This window comes from Chinchilla lanigera, unplaced genomic scaffold (genome assembly GCF_000276665.1).
Source record: "Chinchilla lanigera isolate Chin_1 unplaced genomic scaffold, ChiLan1.0 scaffold00057, whole genome shotgun sequence".
In the NCBI taxonomy this organism is placed as follows: Eukaryota; Metazoa; Chordata; class Mammalia; order Rodentia; family Chinchillidae; genus Chinchilla; species Chinchilla lanigera.
The window spans coordinates 1,186,920-1,211,268 of record NW_004955458.1 but is presented as its reverse complement, the minus strand read 5'-3'; the positions used below and the strand labels follow the sequence as shown (position 1 = coordinate 1,211,268).

General features: G+C 49.5%; 1 protein-coding gene across 1 annotated transcript; it reads right to left on the bottom strand.

Moving 5' to 3' along the window:
- Window positions 1-6,170: 6,170 nt before the first annotated feature.
- Hoxc13 (homeobox C13) lies at window positions 6,171-13,974 on the bottom strand. Its single transcript, XM_005397195.2, has 2 exons — window positions 13,108-13,974; window positions 6,171-7,746 (listed from the first exon to the last, which is right to left on the bottom strand). Exons 1-2 carry the CDS (start codon window positions 13,838-13,840, stop codon window positions 7,490-7,492), a joined length of 990 nt encoding a protein of 329 aa, XP_005397252.1. The 5' UTR covers window positions 13,841-13,974; the 3' UTR covers window positions 6,171-7,489.
- Between the last annotated feature and the right edge of the window lie 10,375 nt (window positions 13,975-24,349).

Below are 24,349 nucleotides of genomic sequence, written 5' to 3'. Positions count from 1 at the left end.
ATCTCCAACATCTTATTTATCTCTCCTGTTCGAGGTGCACTAAGGAGAGCCATTTACAATTTGGTTTTTAAATCTTTTACTTGGGGATTATTTCTGGTCATAAAGAGGGTGTGACTTTAATATTGCTGGATTTCAATCGGAACACTGCACTGGCAATGAGGTCTCCACCCAGGCTCTCCAGACCTCGGCTCAATTGCTATTGTTGCTTACAAGGCTTGCCGAGCTGGCCTTGCCGAATAATCATTAGCCTTTGTGGGGTAGGGTCTCCTCTGCATTCTCTTTTCCCTTTTCAAGTGAATCTAATCTCAATAAAATAAAATTTAAAAAAATAAAAGGAGGGGGTGGGGGACCCAGGAGGAAGATCTCAGCCTCTCTCCATCCCTTCCCAGCTCAAAAATCTGAGCTCTTCCTGCTGCCCTCCTGGGCCTGACTGCTGAGTGCACCGAGCAGTGGCCACGGGGCGGCAGATGCAATGCTGGGGAGATGCGGATGGGGCGAGGTTTCCGTCTTCCAGACATGCATTTCTTCCAGCCCGATTTGTCCCCATCAGAACAGGCAGTTTACTCCGGGTTTCAGACTCTGGGCACAGATGGACGCACAAACCCTTCTTTATTCCGTGCAGCCGGTCCTGACTTCTTTCAGGGAGACCTGCCAAGAGCCATCAGAACAATTCGAATCCCCGGAGTCCCACTCTGAGGCCAATGCGAACCTGGGGATTTTCAGGACCCTTTGGGGGACTCAGGCAATCTAAGCATTCAGTCTCCCTATGTATCATAGCGGCTCCGAGTAGCCCAGCCGCAGCTCAGATGCCTCTTTCTCAATCGCACTCAGACAAAAAACGCGGCTCCCAACCTGGATCCCCGGGGCCGGCGGGAGGCTAGGGTGAGAAGCTTCGAATCTCAATCCAGCCTACGCAAGAGCTGCTGGGGAGCGGGCTGAGGGTGGATGAGGAGACTAGGAAGGACTCGCAGCCCAAGCGTGGGCAGCTGCGTTTCGCCGGGTTTAATACGCCGAACTCCGCTGCTCACACGCAAGACCATCTTGGTCAACAGCAGAGCAATTGGATGTCCAAACTCTCCCACACATTCATCAAATCACAAGGCTAGAAGGGGCGGCTTGCCTGCTGGTCCCTAGGCCACTGGCTCCCGCCGCAGCTGGCCAGGCTCAACCATGCCCGCTCATTAACTCGAGGGTTAATTAAAGCTGAAGGCAAGGATACAGTCCAAGGCTTTCCTTGAAGATCCAAGGCAGCCCACGTCCTTCAGCGCATCCACCAGATGCCCCTGCGTCTCTCCCACACCTCCTCTGTCCGTGCCTCCGTCACTACAGCATCCTCGCAGCCTCTACTGCCCGGCAACAGCAGTTAATTATAAAATCTACGCCAGCTCTAGGGGCTGGGGAAAAGCGGCTGCGGGAGGCATAGGCCGCGGAATCAGCTTTGAGCAGCTGCGTTCGTGCTCCCGCGACAACCCAGGGTCGGGAATTACAGGCGCGGTGCTGCCTTCTCTGGACAGTCGAGAGGCCGCGGAGGCCCAGTTCAAGGTCACTGCCTCGTCTGCACAAAGCGGTTCTGCCGCGTATGCAAATGAGGCAGGGCCAGGGCCCCTACAGAAACGGACTGAGGCTCTGCGCCGCCGGCTGCGGACCGGATGAAAAGCTACAGTTCGGGTGCGCCTGGGCGCCGCCCAATTCCTTGACCCGGTCCATCCATCTCTCCTCTGTGGAGCAGCGCAGGCTTGGACCCGACCTTGGTCGGGTTCACCAGGGCTGGGTAGGGGTAAGGGGTTCATTCTCCACTTCCATCACTTTATGGGTTCCTCTAGGGGTCGGAGCTCACCTGGCTCCCAGGTTTCTCTGGGTCCTGGTGTCCAGGACCTAGAGATCAAGTTGGGAGACCCTTACTCCAATGCTGCTTTCTAGTGATCTGCAAGCAGGAGGACTGGTTGGCTTAGAGGAAGGTGGAGAGAGGAAGCCCAGGCAGGCTTCAGCCCCGACCTCCTCGGAGCTTGCGGCTCTTCTGGGCCCCTTTTCACCAAATCCTGCCAGCCCGATTGCCATTCAGAAAATGGGGAGAGGGGAGAGTGCCTAGGCGAGGCCATTTCTTCACACAGACACCCCACCTGATCGCTCCTATGCAAGCCTCCTTTCCGCTTTTCTCAGTCCTTTCGGCGGCGCGCTAACGGTTAAATACACCGCTGCTCTGACATTTTCCCCCTCCGCCAGCAGAGGATCTCCTCCGCCTAGTGAATTACTGAGTGTCAGGAAAGGTGTTGGGAACAAGTTTCTTAAAAAGACTCATCAAACACCACACCCACAACCGCCTGTAGCGCAGTTCCCAGCCCCAGGCCTGGTAGCCACGAACCAGGAAGCTGGGTTGGGGGTGGGGATGAGGACCGCCCCGAGCGCCCTCGCCCCTCGCCCGGGCCGCTGACTCTGACCGTGCCCACAGACCAGGCCCAGCTGTAAAGGGGGCCTGAGATCTGCTTGTGGTCTGCTCAGTATGGGTACCCGTCCGTTTCCCAAACCGAGAGCCCCAGTCCCGGCCCAGGGGCGCCAGGAGATTGGGGTTGGAGCAACCTCGGCCCTGGAGGCTGGTGGGGGTGTGAGAATGTACTGCCAACGCTGAAGGTGGCTGCCCCGGGAAGGATGGGGGGGCACTTACCTTTGGAGATCGAAGAGGCCGAGGGGCGGGGGTTTTCAGCCTGCAGAAACCTTGTGGATGCCCCCTCCCTCAGGCCGCCCGCAGGCCTAGGAGGTATCCGAGGGGCGGGGCGGGGAGAGGCGGAGGGATCGGCCAGCGGCAGGCGCAGGAGCTGAGTTGCTGGAGCATCTCTGGAGAGGCCGCCTTTTATGGGCGTTATTAGCGCCCCTGTCTAGACTGGAGACGACACCTCCTCTGCGTGTAAACAGAAGCGGCGGGCCCAGGCGGGAAGGGGGATGTCGCCTCCAAGGGGTAAGCGGCCCTCCCCTTCTCTGGCCACCGGAAGATCAAGGCCTTTTCTACCCTCCCCCCTTTCCCTCTGCTCCCTGTGATGTCAAGGTCAGAAAGACCTAGTCATGGTCAAGGCTAAAAGAGGAAGAGCCTGGTTGGTTGTGAAAAGGCACTGGCCCCCTCCTCCTCCTCCTCCCAGAAGCCCTGGCTCCCCAGGGCCCCTCAATCCTCCACCAACTAGGGTCTAGATGCACATCTGCCTGAACCGGCACTTGCAGTTTGCTTGAGGATGGGCCAGGTACCAAGATACTCAGGCAGATCCTTTGGTGCTCTCTTTGGAACAGGATGAAACCTCAGAGGGGGCTGCTGCAGGAACCCCAGCTCCAATAGGAGGGCCTTTTAGGGAGATGGTGCCTCCTAACCACATTGGCCTGCTGCCCCCTCCCCTCCACTGCTGACCCAGCTGTCTGTGGATTAAACTCAGGAGAAGATGATCTCAGGAGGGATCTGCGAGAGAACTGCTGGTCTTGTTCCCTCAGGTGGGTTCTGGGCATGGGACTACTGGCTGATTGGCCTATATAGCAATGGCCCTGGGTCTGAAACTAATGCCGGTGAGGAAGAAATTTTCCTCAAAAAACTCAGGAAAGGATCATCCTGGGAGAGTGACCTTCATACGAGAGTCCTGTGAGGCCAAGCCCACCTAGGCACTCAGCCCTGGCATCAGACTGTGAGAAAGACATTAGGAGCCTCCGTCCCTCAGTGTGTCAGTTTTCAGGAGGAAACCTCTGTGTTTACAGCCTTTTATATCTCCCTGACGCCCTGATGCCCTCATGAAGCCTTATTCTAACAAACACTAGAGACTAGCCTCTGAGAGAATGACCTCTTATAGGTACAAGTAAAGAGGAGAGAATTTGCTCTGCACCCTGAGATGATTATCCAGGCTGACAACATTCTTATTTATACATTTACACACAGAGACGCAGGAATTCTCTACTGCTCAAGGACACACACACACGCACACACACTCACTTACCTTCCAGGAATATCTCACAGAGCCCCCAACCCCCATTGATCACAATACCAACTCTTATTGGGAAATACTAACACAGTCAGGCAAAGAATGATGCATTTCTCAACACTGTCCTCCCAGAACACAAACACATACACTCACACAGTGTTTGTTTGCTCTTATAAGAGCTGCATGGGCAAAGCCAAAATTAATCCAGCCATGGTGATCCTGGTAATCCTCCTTCAAAATCAATCTGGGTATGTTTAATGGAGTGCCTGAGAGGGTCCTGCACACCCTGGCACACTAGAACCGCAGTCCTTCTTGCCTTCTCAGTATCCCAGTACACCCCAAATAAAGTCTGCAAGCTTTCCTCTTCCTTTCCGTCAGCCCTCTGGGGTCTTGTATGGTTTCTACAGTATGGGAAGACCTGACTTTTTTTATTGTTTGAGAAAGGGTGTCCATGTGTTGTCCAAGCAGGCTAAAACTTCGGGACTCAAGTGATCCTTTTATCTCAGCCTCCCAAGCACCTGGGACTGCAGGCACACACCACTGTACCCGGATAAGACGTAATCATTTGCTTACTTGTGGGTCTGGATGCAGAAGTAGAAAAATCCCTGGGAGAACTCTAGATTTTTCTTTATCCACTGAGTCCCCAGCTTCCACTCTGTCTACAGTTGTATCATGGGACGACCCTAAACAGTAAAGAGGACTGGGGACTCACGCCAAAGAGCACCATTGTTCTTGCCCAAACATACTCAGTCTCCAATTCAGGAGAGATCGGGGGTTTTTGGAGAGAGGGTAGTTGGTGGGAAGAGATGGGAGATGGAATTCAGAGTGAATAAGACTCTTCCTTGGAGAGTCACCTATTCCCTCTGAAATCTCTGACCAGTGCGTGGTTCACTGGTGCTCAGTCCAGAGTTCTGATGAGTAGAACAGAACTGGCAGTCACATCAGGAGCAAAGTCTCCACCACCATGAGGGTGAACTGGAAGGCTCTTGGGTTCTTTGTCTTTCAGACTCTGTGTGTGTGTGTGTATGTGTGTGTGTGTGTGTGTGTGTGTGAGAGAGAGAGAGAGAGAGAGAGAGTGTTTCACCCCCATAAACATTTATTTAAATGAAATTTTAAAAGCTTCAACACCATCAGGCAAAGAGAAAACGGAGAACTCTGATTTCCAACCTGATATCTCCGCCTCCAGTCTTTCTGTGTCTCGGGAGAGGAAAAATATTATATATAAATAAAAATTGCTGCAGTAAAGATTTAATCTGAGATAACATTGTTTTAGGCTATATTGCTTTTTAAAAGTCTCTTAACCTGACAACTTAACGATCTCATTAACTCTGCCAGATAGGGAGATAGGCACAGACGCGACAAGCAAAACAAATTAGTGGCAGCATCTACACAGGTTCCTGATTGCCTGGAAGAACAGAGTTCCCAGGAATGTTAGAGAGCGAAAGTAGGGCTGGCTTGGCAAACGAGGGGCCCAAAGGGTACTAGCATTACAACCACTCTGTATGGGTTGATAAGGGAAAGAAAATAGCACAGCCTGGAAAAGCTGAGCTCAGCTCAAAGCTGGCCCTGGCAGGCTGTATAAACCCCATTCCAACCCCAACCCCAGCCCTGAACTGGCCAGAGATTTGGTACCCTCTGGGAGCAGTAGGACTCCAGAGGCCTAATGTTAGCTTCCCATTCCTGTTGCCACCCCTAGGCCACCCAGTTCCTGGGTGGGATGCTACCTTCTTAGCACCCAGAACCACATCTGAGTCCCAACTGGTGTGTGTGTGTGTGTGTGTGTGTGTGTGTGTGTGTGTGTGTTGCTGGGATCAAAGCCAGGGCCCTGCGCAAGGCAGATAAGTGCTCTACCACTGAGCTATCCCCAACCCTGAGCCCCACTATTAATGGAATGGCCAACAAAGTCCTTTTCTCACTTACCTACTTCCAGGGATTTCAACGGTAGAGCACATCTTTCCTGTCCCCACCCCTGCATAAGCGCCTCTAAATTGGGGATCAGGATAGGAAGTTTCCTTTTGTCTAGATAGTGGAGATAACCAAAATAGCTAAGAAATGTAAGTGCAGCAAAATATAGGTTGGTGATCTACCAAGCTAGGGATGATGTCTATATTCATTCCCCTGCTCACTCTCGGCTGAGTTAGAATGTCCACGGATATGGTGGACTGTACCCCAAAGAGCCAGTAGACAGAAGGGGCTTCAGAAGGAATCTGAGCAATAAAATCAAGGCAAAAAAAGATATTTATTTTAAAAACAGGTTTATGGGTTGTTTTTGCATTCAGTACATTGTCATCCAGACATCACAATACTATATACAGATACACAACATTTTAAAAAAAGAGCCTATTTCAGATGGACATTTCAAAAGAACACTGTTTTGTAATGTGCCAGTGGGACAGGAGGAGGGGAAAGGGGCCCCCCACAGCACCAAGTTGGCTTTCAAGGAGGGTAATATTAGGCAGCATCTACATTTAGGCAGCTAATTGGGGGGCCAGTTATTTTAGCCTCCTAGATTAGCTCCTCTAGCTTTCCTTGGGAAATCAACAGAAGTGAAAGTGGGAAGCCTCTGCCAAGGTATTGCTGTGATGGATTTGTGGCTGGCCAGGAACTTTGCTGCGGTACCCACTCTCCATCCCCTTGGAAGAGAAGTTGATCCTTAAGAAAAAGTTCTGCTTCTGAGCTTGGCCTAATTCCAAACCTCACTAGGAGACAGGAGAGCTAAACTGCATTTAGCAGCCTGGTTGGAGTTTTTGTCCTCCTGGGATTTCCACATGACTGGGAGAGCAGAGCACTTGGGAGGGCAAAGACAGCTCTAAGAAGGGAAATTATTTCTGGGTTGGGTGGAGCTAGCGGCTACACTAACTCCAGCTTTTGTTGAAACAGGAAAGAAAGAAAACCTACAAGCTCCAAGCATGGTCTGTACTCCAATCACGCTGCCAAGTCCCTAATAATTATCATTAATATTAACATGACTTTTAAAATATACACAGAAAATCATAACTGGGAAATCTTGCCTACGGAGTGTGGGAGGGATAGAGGAAAGGAGGAACTGGAAGGGGAGTATGAGCTCACCAGATCCTGCACCCAAGCTGCAGCCTTAAGGAAGGTCATCTACCGTCCTGGGCATAGGAAGGGGCAAGAATGGAGTCATTCAGGATCTCCCAGCCCTGCTTTGGTTGGAATGATTGGGCTCTCCGCTGACAGCTTTTTGGTGAGGTCAGGAGCCAGGGCCAAGGGGTGTGGAGGCCGACAGTCTTCCTCCCACAGCCCACCCAGACCCACCTCCCAAGCTGCTGATATACTGTGGGTATCATCTGGATAAGGTGGAGGTGGGGATGGGAAAGGGCCTAGGGTAAGGCCGAGCGCTTCCTCGAAGACTCTGCCGCTGCCTCCCCGCGCAAGCGCAAGCGCGCCCGCAGTTCCTCTCCCTTGTTAACATTAAATACTTTCTGCACCAGCGCAGGGTCCGTGGTCCTTCAATGGGTTCGGTTATGGTACAAAGCGGAGACATAAATAGACGGGGCGGGTGGCCTGGTGGGCGGTCAGGTGGAGTGAAGATGAGGCGCTTTCGATTTGCTGACCACCTTCTTTTCTTTCACCCGCCGGTTCTGGAACCAGATGGTGACTTGGCGCTCGGAGAGGTTCGTGGTGGCCGAGATGCGCCGGCGCTTCTCTTTGGTGATGAACTTGCTAGCCGCATACTCCTTCTCTAGCTCCTTCAGCTGCACCTTAGTGTAGGGCACACGTTTCTTGCGCCCGCGCCGGTAGCTGCTCACCTCGGGCTGTAGGGGAACCACGTCTGGGGGAGGGCGAGAGAGAAGGCGGGCGGGAGGAAGTGAGGTGCGAGGCTGGACCCGGTAGGGCCCGCGAGGCTGCCCAGGCACAGGATTTGGGCAACGACACAACGGGTGCTGTCGGATTTCTCTGCCTGATGAAGCCCTCTAATCCTTTGCACCTCAGTTATTAGCAAGGCCACAAATTGGGAAGTCGCTGGGATAACTGCCTTCTAGGCTACAAACTTTAAGAAAAAGGGGCTCCCCAAACTAATCAAGATAGTATTTTGATGCAATATTTAAAAAAAATCAAATGGAATGCAAAAAAAACACATGATGAACAAAATACCAATTTTTAAGCAAACACAGGGTCAGTATTACTGATTTTTACTTTTTCCTCAGGCTCCAATATGGGTGTTGACAGCACTAGCTAACAAGGAACCTTGAACACTTTGAGGGGATCTTCCAAATTCCCCCTGCCCTGCCCTGCCTGCAGGATTCTGGGTATTTGGAAAAATGCCTTCTTCCAGCAGTTAGCTCATCTGGATGCCTATCAGCCTGTACTCGACCCCACTGTCTGAGGAAGGAGTTCTGCAGTATGTTTGTAGCGGGCATAGCAGGCAGAGGGCAGCTTCAGTGGGCACAGATCAAGACAGTCCTCATGTCTTTGGACACTGGCGCTACACTAGGGACTGGAAGCACCACCTCAGGAAAGGAAGAATGCGTCCAGGTGAAGGCGGCCTGCTTGGGAGGCTGACTGCTCTAGAAATGGGGTAGGGGAGGGTCAGTGTTGTTAACCACACCCAAGTTGGGAGGTCCTGCCTTGAAATATATGAAATCAGGTCCTTAGAGACAAAGGATTCACACTCAGGTCCCAATAAAACAGAGCAAACTCCATTCCAACCTCTCACCCATTCCCTTCCTTCAAGGATGAAGGAAACTGTCTATACACCAACCCTAACCTGAAACCCTAACATCCTCATCTCAAGAACTACTAGTTCAGTTTCTTCAGGCTCTGAGAATTTCACAGGAACTAAAAACAATATACACGATTTATTCCCATCGTCCACTCCCCACCCTCACCCCTGGCAGTAAAAACTCATAGTAATACTTTTAAGGGGAAGTGGGAATGAAGGAGATTATCTGAATAACAGCTCTCAATTTTTCCCATGTGTTAGGTTTCATCAGGCAGAACCTAATGAGGGGGACTGGATATATGGGGTTTCTTCTTCAATCATACTGTTCTCTGAAACCGGAGACCCAGCCCAGGGTGAAGATACCGTGTTTCTCCTGAAATGCTTCCCCACACCCTGCTTTCACAAAATACCTTCCTTATACCAATTCCCATTGGGTCTACAGGGTACAGGATGAGGAGAGAAGAGACCACGATCAAAACCACGGGGGAAAAACACTCAGGAAAAAAAATGGCAGCAAGGATGGAGGGGTCCAATGGCTTGCTTTGGCTGTCTTCATGATAATAATTTCTCGAGAAAATTGTCCAGCTTGTCATTTTTCTCTGCTTTTGTGTAAATAAGCCAAGTTTTGTTTTTTTTTTAAATCTGAAAAACAAACACCTTAACTTTAACAGACAAGATCATTTGGGCTAAAAAAGCATTTTTGTACAATATAATTTTAAAAAATCTTTCAGTTCTCAAATTGTTTTCTTCGTAGAGATACACGCATGACTGGGGAAACTGATGATTCAGGAAGGAGAAAAATGAATGGGGCGAGAAGTGACGCCATGAGCTTTTCTTTTTAAATCCTTCGAACATTTTTTCACGTTTACTTTATTAAACCCCTTTATAAAACCTGGATGAACAAAATGATGGAGACCCAGAGTGGGTAAAAGAACTTAAATCACAGGACAAGATTTTAAATGCACACCTTTCTGACTCTTAGATAATGATACAATGTATTTTAAAATGGAAATAGTTCACCTAAAACAACCCAGCTTTAACACACCTCTTTTTCCTTGGAGAGCCAAGTAGACTAAAGGTGGGTTTAGTTTCTGAATTAACCGCATACTGGTCCCTGGATTTGTTTTCCAACCTGACTTTCTGTAAACTCTCGTAATTACTTACTCAACTGCAGCACCCTAAACTCCAACTCTAAATTTCCAATGATATTTAATCAACCCAATCCTAAAAAAAAAAAAAAATCAGTTTAAGAAGTAGGCAAGTGGTCTGAATTGATTACTTTTCTCTATAGGATGCTAAGGATTGATTTGGCTAAGTTTCATGCATTAGACCAGGCTGCATATTGTTCTGACCTCCTCTGGAGATAACTCCAGTCCTGCTTTCTCAAAGAAGCCCCCTTTCATTGTCTGCTGGCTGTGGGAGGGAAATGGAAACTACAGATATGAAGACATCTGATACCTCGAGCTGTGTCTACACTGCCTACAGTGAGTAAGTAAGGACTTGGCTATTAATTTCACAATCACTCCTTCCCTGGTCTCTTCTAGATCACATATACCAATCCCTTTATACCTGGGAGTGTAATCAACACGTTGGAGAAAGAATAAAAATCAGATCAATGCTCAGCCACAGCTTTCTCTTGGGATTGCAAAGGACTTTCTGTGTACAGGTCCCACAGTCTACCCACTTTTTTTTTTTTGGGTGGTACTGAGAATAGAACTCAGGACCTTGGGCTTCTCCGGCAGGCGCTTGTGCCGCTGAGCTATATCCCCAGCAATCTACCCACTGGATTACCCACCCTCAAAAGCAGGCTCTGGGCTCTGAAGAGTATATTATCCAGATAGAAATCCCATGAGCTGCTCTTCTCAACCCAAATACACTCACTGTTGCTTTCTCTCTTTTTCTCCTTCAACCCCATCTTTTTTTTCTCTCTCTTCCCTAATTCTCTCCCGGAAATTCTGTTTCTCTTGAGAAAAGAAAAGAAAAAAGAGAAGGAAAATACTTTTATACTCACTATAGGGAGAAAAAAAAACCCAGCAATGAAGCAAGGGTCTGTATAATTGGGAGAAGGAAGAAGCCACAACACATCTCGGCCCTAATTATCTGGATATTTCTGAACAATTGCCTCCATCTCTCAGACCAGCCCAGACTGCCATAGATGAGGTTTCTCAGAGCCAGAGGCATTGCAGAGAGACAGTGGTGTTTATGCCTAGATGTTGCCGAACAAACCATAATTGCATAGACAGAGTTATCTGGAAATCTCACTGCTTCTAAAAGATCTGTGTGGGTAGAAAGATGGAGGGTGTCTGAAGATAATTTCTTTTTCATCTGCCTCCTGCCTGGACCTCTGCACTCACAGAGACATACCAGCCAGGCTGTTTCCACACACAGAAGTGTGAGCACAAAGCTGCTGAGGCACCCTGGGTTTTATATCCATTTCTATGCCGTCATTTGCAAGCGTATTAAATCTCAGTTGGGCTGTATTTTTTTTAATTTCAAAGATATTTTTCTCTAGGAGGCTGTGATCAAAAAGTGTTTATTTTAAATGAAGTTTTTTCTTTTAAAAACCTTCGAAATGTTTGTTTTGCTTAAAGATGTTTCTGAGCTTCTCTCCAATCTCACCCTTACCGAGATAACAGAGCATCTTTCTCTTTCATCTCTTTTCTCTAAACCTTTGCCCATTGTTGTGGGCCTTTGCCCCAAACCACTTTGGACCTGGTGGGCACCTGCTCCCTGCCCAAGGGCCCCTTGACATGACCCATGGGCTCTACTGTCCCAGGAATTCCTGTTGGACCCTCATCTTCTAAGAGGCTTTCTGTTTTAGTGAGACAGAGAAATAAAGAGCAGCCTCTCTATAGGATACCTACATGCGAACTATCTTCCAGAAATGCATTATGTGTTTCATATTAGGTGGTTAACAAAATTCTTGCAGCCAATTCAGAGGTGACGCATGATACTATATACTAAAATGCCATCATACTCAATGCTGGCAGTCAAGTGGAATGCCTTGTGCTGGTATTGAGTTGTGTTATCCTAAGTAATCTCACAATGTTTACAGGAATGCTATTTACTACATGAACAATATCCAATCACTTTTTTTTTTTTTTGGCAGTACTAGGCATGGAACCCAGGATCTCATGCCTGCTCTAAGCAAGCACTCCACCACTGAGCCAAATCCCCAACCCTTATCCAGTGATTCTTCACTGCCTACCTCTGTTTCCAATCCCTGACGCAGAGGAATTTCAGGCCCACCTTAGGAAGTCTTAGGGTCTGTGCTTTCTAATGAAAATATCCCTAGGCCCAGCATGTACGGGGGACCGCTCTGGGTGGTATGGTAAGACACATCTATGGTTGCTCTGGCCCTCCAACCCTATAGGCCTCAGAAGGGAGGACCATTTCCCACTGAGCTCCGTTTACACGAAGAGTAGCCTCAAATTTGGAATTTTCTAGACCTGGAGAAATTCTGATTTTTCAAACAGAGCAGAACCTAAAGCTTCTGATGTGATTCTGGGAAACCTCGGACTGGTCTTTCTCCCCTGGGGAGTGGTGGAAGTTGCTTTCTTATTCAGACAGTCTCCGCTGGAAAAGGAAAAGGACTTCAGAGCTTCTCTCCGCCCATACACAGCTAGAAGGCACCCAGGAGTCCTCAGCCAGTACCCTAGACCCCAGATTTCCACAGGTCTCCTTCCTCTTCCCCTATCCCAGGCCCCCTTTCTCTCTGGGGCACGGTAAATGACTCTCGACCACTTTATGGGGAGTTGTCAGTGGAAACATTCAGTAGTATTTGAGTTCAAAATACCAGAGAGGCATACTGAAAGAAAATTTTAGATCCCAGGAGAAGGGTTCAAGTCCTCTTCGTTCCACTCCCTCTCCCGAAATTATAGCTCTTCTCCCTAAACAATCAGAACATTCGGGCTGAATTTTAAAAATAAATCAAGAAAAAAGTCCTACATGTCTACGGACTGCAAATTAGATCCCTATTAAAAAAAATTAGTGCCTGAATGATCCTGAAAATTCAGGCAAACAAGAGGAGGTTTCTTAAAATTTCCCCCAATTATCCAGTGGGTTGACGGTTTCGGCCTCGATTTCAAGGCACTGGAGACCCACCCTAACCCATTTCTGGCCGGAACCAGGTTTAGGGACCAGGAACCCTACTTGAGGCTGGAGCGGGCTGGGGGAGGAGTCGAGCGAGCTCCAAACCGGAGCCCGAGCCGGCGGCCGGGCGCTCGGGCGCCTGTGATTGCTTCACTCTCGACCGGGCAGCTCCGAGGAACGTGTCGGAGCAGATTTCTTCCCCAGCGCATTCCTCAGCTCAGCTCGCCTGGCCGGCTCCATCGACAGCCCAGCCGAGCTGGCGCGCCGGGGCCAGACGGCGGGGGTGGCTGGGGCGCGGAGCCCCGGGGCAGGCAGGGCGGGGAGGGGTCCCCAGCAGCGGCAGCGGCGGCGGCGGCGGCGCTAGAGCCCCTTCCTTACCTGGGAAGGGAGACTTCCAGAGGTGGGCGGACTGAGACTGCTCCTTGGAGCAGTACACCTGACTGTCCCAGCCATTGGAGAGAGCCCAGTGCTGGTAGCCTTCGACGGGGATGAGCGCGTCGTGACGCGGCTCCGGGTGCCCGCTGATCCCGGGCACCACCGACACGTCCAGGTAGCCGGGCATCGCCTGGTAGGAGCTGGCGAAGCTGGGGTAGAAGGCGAACTCCTTGGCCCTGGAGGACAGGTCGTCACCCGGCAGGGCGCCCGACGGCTCTGGGTACTTATCGCCCGGGTGGTAAGCGCAAGGCTTCTGCTGCAGGTTCACGTTGTGCGACAGGCGGCAGCCGTAGTAGCTGCCGCCGAATGGGTAGCCATAGCCCAGGGTAGCGCTGGACGAGGTGGGGGGCGCCGGCGGCGGAGCACATTGGCGCGCCGCCTCCGGGGCCGGGATGTCCGTGTAGACAGCGCCCTGAGGGGCGCCCAGAGGAGCCGGCGGGCGGCCCAGCACCGCGTGCGGAAGCAGGTCGCGGCAGTGGCTGGCCGGGCAGCTGCTGCCCAGCCCGTCCATGCTCGGGGCTTTGCCGGGGCTCGCTCCGCTGCAGCCGCCCCCTGCTCCACCCGCGCCACCGCCTCCCCCGCCGCCGCCGCCGCTGCCGCTCTCCGCCGCGCTGTCTTCATAGACGTACATAAGGCTCTCCGGCCAGCGCGGATGCAGGAGCAGCGAAGTCGTCATGACATGATCTGCTCGAGCTTTTTAAAAACTCCACTTGCCAGAGGCTGCGAGCTAGGGAGACACCTCGCTCCCTTTTTCCCTCCCCCCATCCCTCCTCCCTTCCCTCTCCACCCCTCCCCTCCTCCTCCTCGTCGTCCTCCTCCTCCACCTGGTGCTTTTACCTCCCTCCGCTCGGCCCTCTACGCATGCGGAGACACTTCATTAAGAAATCCTCGGCTCCCGCCCGCCTCGGCTCCGCGCTCCTCCTGCGCCCACGTGACGGCGGTCGGCGCACGTGATACCCCGTCTGGGTCTCCTGGGGTTCCCTCCCCTAGAGGTGGGGTGGGGCGAAAAGAAATGAGGTTTTAGCTGATTGGCTTTCAGGAGAGAGAAAGAAGGAGGGAGCTTGGATCTTTAAAGGGACAGGGCGACGCCCCCTGGCAGGCCGGGGAGGAGAGAGAGGCCGAATTTGGCCGACGCAAAGGGGCCTGGGGCGGAGAGGACGGTTCCTGGGCGCCTCCCCCTAGGCTCAGGATGTGCACCAGGGAGACAGAACGCTATCCATTCTCAAACCGATCGCCTGCCTAAGTCCCTAGGTTGGGGCTTGGGGCTAAAAGTGGGGGCGAAACTGGATATGAAAATAATAATAAATGAAGAAACTAGAAATCAGGCAAGATCGCTCCAGCTCCGGCAGGTTTCGTTCCAGCTCACGATTGCAAAGAACCCGACGACGCCTTGCTATGAGCCTTTGATGCCGAGATGTTCCATCCCTGACCGTCACCGCTTTCCCCAAAGCCCCAGTGGTCTGAAAAGGACCTTCTCCTTTCCTCGCTGGTATCGAGAGAGCTGGAGAGATGTGACAGACACAGACTTCGTCACGGGGGTAGAGGGGACGGGGATCGCGCAGCGATGCAATATACTCTGAGGGAGAAACAGAGGAAGAATGAAAGGAGAGAAATGGGGGGCAATACTGACGTTTCAACACGCAATAAAAATTAAAATCTGAAAATGAGATTTTTTTTTTTTCCTCCAAAGAAATGGGAAAGCAGAATTCGGTCTAGGGAAGCAAAAGCCCGTCAGTGCTATGGGAGCGTACCCTCTTGTATATACGCTGGCAAATGTGGAAAATAGGGAAGAATGACGCTGCCTCTTGGCGGGATGGCTCCCACGTGCGGCTCTGGGCAACCCGGAGGTCCGATCTCAGTCCCGCCGGACCCGCCTCCGACGCAGTCCTCAGTTGAACAACCTCTCTAGCTTCCACAGTTTCTTCAGAGGCATCCCATTTTAGCGCGGAGTATTTTCACGTCCTAAAATCATCCCCTATTTCAAAGAAAAATAAAGACCAATTTACTGATTTTTCAGAAGCCCCCTTCTTTCCTCCTAATGCTGGTTCTTGACCAGGACCTCAGTGGAGTGACGCCTGGGGAGGGGGACATCTCTGTGGAATTGAGCCAAGTTCCCTTTCAGCACAGGGCCTTCCAGAGGAGAAGAGGTGTAAGGTGGGGAGGGAAGGGAGAGGGGCTAGGACTGCCCTTTTTTCTGCTTCTGCCACAGGCTTTTAAAAGCTGGGTGTTGGTGCTCACACAGACTATCGCCACACAGTAGGCCACCCCGCCAAGCTGTACCCACTGGATCCCTCAAACCTGAGAGCAATGGCCAGGTCTGCCAGAGACCCCCACCGCAGCCGCCCTCCTCCCTGGAGGGGAAGGTGGTGTTTGATGTCGGAGTGCCCAGAGGTAGGTGAGTTGGGTAAGAAATGCAATTCTTATCAGCGTGATCTTCATCCAGAAGGGCCAGCTTGGAATTCAGAAAGGAGGCTTCGGCTGGACTGGCAGGAGGAGGAAAAACAGAACAGAAAGAGGTCGGAAGCATAAGCACGCCGGCTTGACTGAGCATTGAGGGCCATTATGGTGGGGCGAGGCGAGATAAGCCAAGGGGAAGGTGGGATCTAGCTCCGCCAGGAAAGTGGCTCTGCGGAGCTTGGAGTCCAAGGTCAAGGTAAAATGAGCAAACACAGCCTGGTCGTCTAGACTGCGTCGTGTGACCTTGGCCCCTGGCCCAAGACCGATCTGGGATAGAGGTGGGTGGACCAGGAGGTCTGCCGCGGGTGGTAGAGGTGCTACAGAGGCCCTAGCTGCCCTTCCTGTGAAGTACCCATCCCCTGTGGAGAAACGGGGCGCTGTGGACCCATCTCCATGGTGCCGCCCGGAGAAACAAAGGGCCTGAAGCGCCTGCCCACTCTTGGGGCTCGCTGTGGTCCTGCCTTCTGCCGGGCGTCGTGCCGGACCCACAGGCACGTCTCCAGCCTTTGGAAATAGGGCCAGAGTGGCGGGAAGGATCTGGGTGCAGCACAGCCCAGCAATAAATAAAATTAATAGTATGTTCTTTTCCAGGTTTATATAAGGGCATTAACTATTCCTATTGCAATGAGATATAGATTTAATTAACCCGGCAACTTTACAATTCCCTTTACTAGGGGCACTATGCGGCCAAAATTTAGCGGCGACAGGAAAGAGAAGAAACCAAACTGCCTTCATCCGGAAGACCAGATGAAGATGTAGGTCCCCCAAATCCTTGCGGGGTTAACTGCAGGAGAAAAGGAACTAAAAGGTACTGAGAAGTCCGCAGGCGATGAGCGGCCCCTCCCCACCTTTGCTTGGATCCCCAAGACCCCGGTGCCTACAAACGCAGGCATCGTGACTGGGGCGCGCCAGGATCCAAGAGGGAGGCACGGCCTGGAGCCTGCGGGCGAGCAGTGGAAAGTAAAGTCTTGCTGGTTAATTAACTTTAAGCCTGGGGTCCCTTTTCCCCCTCCCCCGAAATATATGGATCTCGCTGAGACACAAATAAAATCAAATTAAACACTCCAGGAGAATATGCACCACTGGAAACGTAGTAATTACATCTCCGAGGCAACTCCGCCCTAGAAAGCCGGGTGCTGAAACCTTCCGCTGCGATGCTCACCGCACCGCCCCCCACCCCCAAAGCCCCACTGCCGCACCTCCATCCTCCCGGCTTCGCGGAGGAGGCCGCGGGCCACCCGCTCGACTGTGGATGCGGTTTAGGGAACATCAAGCGAAATGAGAAGAAATGTCGCTTCCCCAGTCTCTAGCTGAGCTGCTGGTCTGGGGAGAAAGAAGGGCATTTAAATAAATGAAAGGAAAATGGAAAATGATCCCAGCCCCATCGGGAGTCCCGGCTGTGCTCTAGGCTGCTTTTTCAGAGACTCCTGATCTGTGGGAGCCACTCTGCCTGTAGCTTCATCTGGTGAATCAAGTTCTCAGCTAAGTTCAACTCATCCAACACATGAGGGACACATATTTAATGTACTTTTTCTGTGTGTGTGTGGGTGTGTGTGTGTACATTTGTGGGTTTAGGGATGTGGCCAGGATAGTGCACTGATCCAACACATGCCCCTGTGCATGCAGCCTAAATGTGTTCATGAAGAGACCCAGCTCTGTGTCTAAATCCTCACATACAAATACAGACCTCTGCTTGTCTGCTTATCTGTTTGCACACTTAATTTACATCATGCTCACCTTACTCTCTACTTACCAAGACATCACTCCAAAAATGAAGGGGCAGATATATCTATGTTTTTCTAAAGCTCGGGATGGAATTTCTGACCCACTGCATGAAAGACAAAACCAGAGGTGTAACTTAGCTTTTGCAGCAGCCTGGTACACACACTGGAGGGCTGGGTGTAGCTTGGATTCTAGGGTAGGGAGAAGAATGAAAGAAATAAGGTTAGTGCGTGCCTTATCCAAAGCCCAAATTTACTCGTCTGGAAATTAGGCATCAGTTGATTTTTCTCTCTGTTTCTTTTTCTGCTTCCTCCATATTTCTGGGGGGGGTGGGGAGAAGGAAGGAAGGAAAGAAGGAAGGAAGGAAGGGAGGAAGGAAGAAAAAAAGCAATTGAAGCTCTGAAGCTCCTTTTTTATGGGAGAAATTCCAGTTTAAAAAAAAGGAGGGGGTGGATTGAGACTGTAGGAGAACAAAGAGCCTCATCACCATGGGGTCTGGATTCTGGCCCAGTCTTGGGGCCTTGTAGAGCCAGCATAGAGTTTGGGGGCCCTTTCTTGCTCAGATTCCTGGCTGCAGGCTGGAAGAGGAGATTTGTGCTAGACAGAGGACATAGGGCCTGAGCTATTTAGGTAAGAGAAGAGTGTTTGCAACTGAGCAGCCACTTGCAGAAAGGGGCAGGGGTGGAGGGTTCAGAAAAGGTCTATAAGGGGCACCCTAGAGTTTTGTGTCTGAGTGGGGAAACTCTCCCACATGGGCTGGGGGTGTCTGCAAACAGTGCTATTGGTGGAGAGGGGAAGAAAGTGGCTGCCCTTCGTGTTCCTGAGCCCAGGCACCATCCCCTCCCTTCCTCCTCCTTTGGAAAGGTTGGGGGTCCCCAAGGAGTGTGAAGATGCAGATGCTCTCTCCCAGGCTCCTGGATCTCCCCAGCCTGCTCTGCTTTGGTCTTTCCACCCGACAGCCCGACCTCAGAGGAGGGCCACTGGCCTCTTCCCCCAGCCTGGTAACTCACCTCCTGGACAGTGTTGTCATCCTCGCATCTTCCACTTTATTTTTCTCCTTCCCTATGCCCCCAGCTTGAGGAGAGATGGAACCAGGTGGCTGAGGCATCACCTTGCTCCTTATTTTACAGTTGTCTATTCTCAAACCTAAACTTGGCTCCTCTCCAAGCCCCATTATCTTCCTTCACCTAGATATCAGGGAATCCACTTCTCTCTGAGGCTAATTAGGACTAGCAGTGCTGGCTCAGGTTTGGGGCCATCCCTAATGTTTCCTTTTTGATTCTGCTTCCACACAGGGGTTCATGCCTAAACTATCAGCAGTCTTTTCCTGGTTGCTTCCCCAGTCTGTCCCCAGCTGCAGACTCTGTCTAGTGGTGCACTGGGTTTGATCAGGGACATCAGGTGGTCCTTTCCATAGGGAAATTGTCAAGAAGCCTTCTCTAGTCCCCAGCTCCAGTCCTTTCTCTTCCAGTTTCCCTGCCCTCCTAGCCCCATCAAGCTCACCAGAGTACCTTCCCAATCTTGGGCTCTTTCTCCAGTGCTTCTAACCCTCATCCCTCCCACTCCCTTTTCTGTTGAGGCAGACAGCATCTCAGTCTTTCCCTTGCCTCCTCCTTTTGACAAAAAGAAGTTCAGGGAATAAATGCAGAGTTAAGATATTAACAAAGTATCTCCTCCCCCTTCTGGCCTCCCCCGAGCCTCCACTCTATCCTCTGTGGCAGGAAAGTGTCCTTTGGACCTCTCCCCTCCCCCTAAACACCTCCCCCTTTTAGGAAGCCCTTCAGAAACAGACAAATAAAATCTCTCCTGGTTTTAGGGCCTGTCTGAGAGGGAAGTCCAAGTTCATTTTCAAGTTAGAGAGGGATCTGAGGGGGGTTGGGGAGAGGTGGCAGAGTGCTTGCTGGAGGCTGGATTTGGCTTCCTTGCAGAGATCTAACAAAGGCCCCTTTTGGTCAGAAAGCCAACAAACTGAAAGCCTGGAGAAGGTATTTATCACTTTCAATCATTTCCTCCATCTTTTAAAGTTGAGGTTTGGAGCTCCTAAAAGGGAGGCAGACCAATCACTTTATTTTTTAAAAAAGACTTCCAATTACTTTAAAACAATGTATGGAAAAGTGACATTTTTTCTTAGAGCAAGGAGTTGTGAACCTCAATACAGCTTTCTCCTGAGTGAAGGCGGACTGTTTAACCTATCCCAAAGAGTGGCTAAATAGAAAAGGCATAACTGAAGGGCTGAGCGTTTTGTCTCTGATGAGGCCAGGGTTCCCTTGAGGGCTTCCATGATGTCGGAACCAGAGTTTCTTGGGTCCCTAAGAGGTGATATATTTCATCTTGAGGGAGAGGGAAAATTACACTCTGAATGGATTACAGCCTAGTTCTCCCTGTGACCAGACACTTTCAGTATTCTAATCTGAAAGTAATCAAGCAAGCAGAACATAAGCAATCAAGATTTTCAAAAGACAGCTTGTCAAAAGAAGAAAAATTTAATCTTCCTATCTTGAAAAAGGGGAAGTCTCAACTGAAGGAGTAAAGAAACCCTTTTCTCTAAAATTACCAACCTTGGTTGGGATCTATGGTGCAAAAAGGCAAAAGAGATCTTGTGTCTGGGCACCTGGGACAAAATTCCTGTGGATGATTAATTAAATCTTCCTAGAAAGATATACCTTGGAGCTTGGCATGGTGGTGCATACCTGTAATTCCAGCAGTCAGGATGATGAGATAGGAGAATTTTGAGTTTGAGGCCAACCTGGCCACATTTTGGAACATATTCTCAAATGTGAAATAAATAAATAAATCAGCTATAGCGTGGTGTAGTTTCAACAACTGGAGGGAAAGTATCACTCTGAAATCCTTGAGGTAGGGGCCTGTCAAAGTTTCCCTTCCTCACTGCCTCCTCCCTCTCAACCAAATTTCTCTCTCTTTTTTTAGGAAGTATTCAGAAGTAACTCCCCCACCCTCACCCCCCACCCCCTCGCCTTTAGTAGAAGTGTTTCCTTCTACTTGTAGCAAAGCTGACAGGATCTAAAGAAATATAAAGAAGGATAGGGATATCCACTTTCCCTCTTCCCCAAAATTACTATACTCACTAGCACATTCAGAAAGCATTTAACTTCTATAAGAGGAAATCTTTTTCAAGACGAAGAGGCCACCCCAGTCTCCTTGAACTTGATGGTCTTTGGCATTTCTGAGGAATAGCATTGCTGGGCTCTGATTTGGGGGCAGTGCACATGCTCTGCTGGAGAATGGTGTCCAGGGGGTGTATATTGTGCTTCCCTAGCAAGGAGACAGTTGTGGTCATCATACCAAAGGTGCTGGCTGGAGCTGGCTTATGGGTAGGTAAGCTTGGAAAAAAAGTAAACCTGGTTAAGGTGTGAGCTTCAAAAAGGTCTGTGGATCCATCAACCCATGCTCTCTTTCAAGGCAAGCATTTCTCTTTAGCTGAGCCACTATGTGTAAATAAATGGGACAAAAGATCATCCTCAAGTTTTGCAGAGACATAATTCTGGTGGCGGGGGGAGACCTTGTGCTATTACTACTCCTACTCCAAGGCCTTAGGAAAATCATTTTCTGCTACAATCTGTAGTTGTGATTTAAAGCACCTATAACCTTGTTTCAGTGTTTGGTTTATTAATGTATTTCCAAAACAGTAATACAGATTTATTTCTCTGTCGTCTATTATGGAACCATCATTTCTAAACAAATAAGTATGTCATGTATATTTTGTTAAGTGTTAAGGGCACTTCAGATAAAAATTAACATGAGATACATGCCCTAGGATACTTATATCCTCCTTATAATTAAGTAAACTTTATTTTTTCTTACCATAATATTTCCTTTGAATATGACAGCATGGCTATGTCTAATTTAAAACATTTAAACCCTTTTCATTTTTCCTTATGCCTGTTCTGAGGTGGGGGATGAGAGGTTGGTGGACCTATAGTTCTGAGGGTAAAGGTACGTATTTGCCAAGGGCATCTTTGCTAATCCATCTTCATTAGCATTTTTTCTGATGCAGTTAGCTATTAAGCAAAAATGATACTCAGGCAGATGTTCATGCAGATGTGATACTGGAGCAAGTCTGCAGCACACAATTCTCAGTCATGTTTTTCTTTCAGCTATCACTTAGCGGAATTTTATGCCTGAAGACTATTTGCCATTTCACCAAACTTGGCAGAATCCCGGTATTGGCACTCTTGTTTCAGCACAACTTTCTCCCGCGGATTTTGGGAGGTTTGGGTCACTTCCAAAGCCTAGATAGGAAGGACTCTGCTCAGCCAGAGAAGTCATCGCTTCCTGGGTCTGCAGTAGGTTGGTGCCAGCATCTAACTCCTTTCTTTCTCTTTAGATTGCTCCCAAGACTTAGAGAGTTCTGTAGCTTATTTTAATATACTAACTGTAAATTTTTACATGTGGCAATTATTTAGTATTGTATATCACCACCGCTGACCAAGCTTAAGCTTGGTGAAAGCCGTTTCCACACAGAAGAATAAATGGCTGACGCGAGAGGACAGCGGTAATGATGAGCCCGCATTGGGAAGCGCCGCTTCTCTTTGCCGCGCACCAGAGCAAACAGAGCGAGGCCGGCACAATCACACGCATAATCCTGATTGATGCACTTTTATGCCCTCAGTAGGCACCTAGCACTGAGCACACAGGTGGGTATGTTTCTTTGTGGGGCAGAACAGACTTCAATGGGATCCCTGGGAGCTCTGGGTGTGTGAGTAGATGCGCTGGCTAATCCGACTGCCAAACCCTCATGGGCTGCTTTTTTGAACAGAATAGAAGTGTTGGGAATCAGGTCCTTGTACTTCCAGGGGCTCTGGTGTCTATCTACAGGGTCACATCCTGATAGTCCATTTCTATTGGCGACATCCATTACCAAGACCGAAGAATCAGTTTTCCCTCCCTCCCCTCAACCCTGTCCATCTGCCGGTCTCTATGCAAAGGACCCTTGCAAAATGGGAAAATTATGCCCACTCTTGGAATAGGAGTGGGCACACACCTACAAAAATTAGGTGCTGGCACACACCTACAAAAATTTCTCAAAAAAGATTGAGTGAATCCCTGGCTTTAAAAAAGAAATAAAATAAAAGGAGTAAGGGGGCTAGGCTGGTGAATGGAAAGGACGGAGAGCCAGAGGAAGAAAAGCCCTGACAAAAACATCTGCAAAACTAGGTAAATCCTAGCTGGCATAATGGTAAAGGAAGAAAGCGTATTATTCAACATTAAGAATCAGTATTAATCTCTGTGTGACTGTGTTTGTTGCATTTGCTGCATACAATACAAATAAAAGTGGCATGGCCATGCCTTATATGGAAGCCCATGATGACAGTCTCCATAGACATATTTCAAATCTACTTCTAAACCTGGTGCATTGCAGATCTGCATATTTCCTATATTAAATCTTATCTTTAGAATACTTTGGGTCTTAAATAGTAGGGATAGGGTTCTAAGCAGTGGTGGAGTTCTCCTTGCAAACATTGTCAATAAAAAAATACTAGGCTCACAACCTTTCAAGACTTAACCCCACCCTTTCATAATGTGATTCATCCTAAAAGGAAAACTCAAGCAACCCTCTTTCTTCCAGAGATGACTCTTCTCTTCATCCTCTGGAGGTCTGGTCCTCTGATAAGAGTCGTTAGAGAAGGCAGCTCTTTGCCGGATCCAGAAACACCCGCTTAGCCCCCACACTGTCTTCCTAGACTCTCTCCTTAGCCTCTGAATTCAGCAGTGAATCACAAATGCTCTGCCCAGTGTGCCTGGAACACTGATCTGAATCTACCCGGAATCTGCTTATCAAGTGTCACCTGGAGACTGTGTGGGGTGACCCCTCCAACTTCATTCTACAAGTGCACATTCAGTTTAGAGACTGGAGGACGGATGGTCCTATTCAATTTCTGTCACTCTGGGGAGGTGGGTGGGACTGGATTATACTCACCAAGAAATATGTTTTTCACCAGCCTAAGTAGAAAACTGTTACTTGTTCTTTCCCCACATATATATTTGATATGTGCATTTTTATCACTTGGTTATACCCCATGCCTTTTATCACAACAGAAAGGAGAAACAATGTTTTTGCAGGAACTGATGCCCCGGGAAGATGGACTCTGCCCTTTTACATTAGGAAAAATGCACAGAGAACCCATTCCACCATCTCTGAGCACATTGTACTAAATATTTAAATTTCCTTTTTCCTCCCTCTCTTTTCCCTACTCAGCAATGACAGGTCTCCATAAAATGTTAGGATATCCCTTGTCTTGAATTTTTCAAATATTCAGAAGGTAAGTGAAGAAGAATTCAAGTTCTTCAAGATAATGTCTAGAGGATATTTTTAAGAAGGCTGGAACGTTTGCCCCAGCCCACCCTGGGGAGAGCCTACAGGCTGTGGCCTATCTCCACACGGTGGACCTTGGAGAATGAAGCCCACTGTATTCTGAGATGGGGGATGAGAGGTTGGCGGGCCTAGAGTTCTGAGGGTAAAGGTCTGTATTTGCCAAGGGCATCTTTGCTAATCCATCTTCATTAGCATTTTTTCTGATGCAGTTAGCTATTAAGCAGAAATGATATTCAGGCAGATGTTCATGCAGATGTGATACTGGATACTTACTACAATTTGTAGTAAGTCCAATATCTACCTTGGTCACAAACATCTATGGCAGTGATGAACTCCCCTTGGGCATCTCTTTCTCCAGCGTTTATTTCTGCAGTCTTTTACTTGGTAGCGTCAACTTCAACCATCAAACTTCGGGGGCAGAGTCCTGCTTCTCAAGGCTAAGAAGGTGCCTTTTCTCGCCCAGCTCATACCCGCAGGTTAATTCCAGGGATGCCTCAGAGGAAAGCCAGTGGGGTCCTAATCTCCTTCCACTTCTTGTTGTAGATTAGTCATGTTGTGTATTTTCTCTTTACCTTCTTTTCTCTCTTTCCTTCCTTCCTTCCTTCCTTCCTTCCTTCCTTCCTTCCTTCCTTCCTTCCTTCCTCCCTCCCTCCCTCTGTTCCTTCCTTCCTT

Coding starts and splice junctions, on each gene's coding strand:
- Hoxc13 (XM_005397195.2), bottom strand. CDS start 13,840: ATGACGACTTCGCTGCTCCTGCATCCGCGCTGGCCGGAGAGCCTTATG. Junction 7,747..13,107: donor CTGGAAGTCTCCCTTCCCAG/GTAAGGAAGGGG, acceptor GCCCTCCCCCAG/ACGTGGTTCCCCTACAGCCC.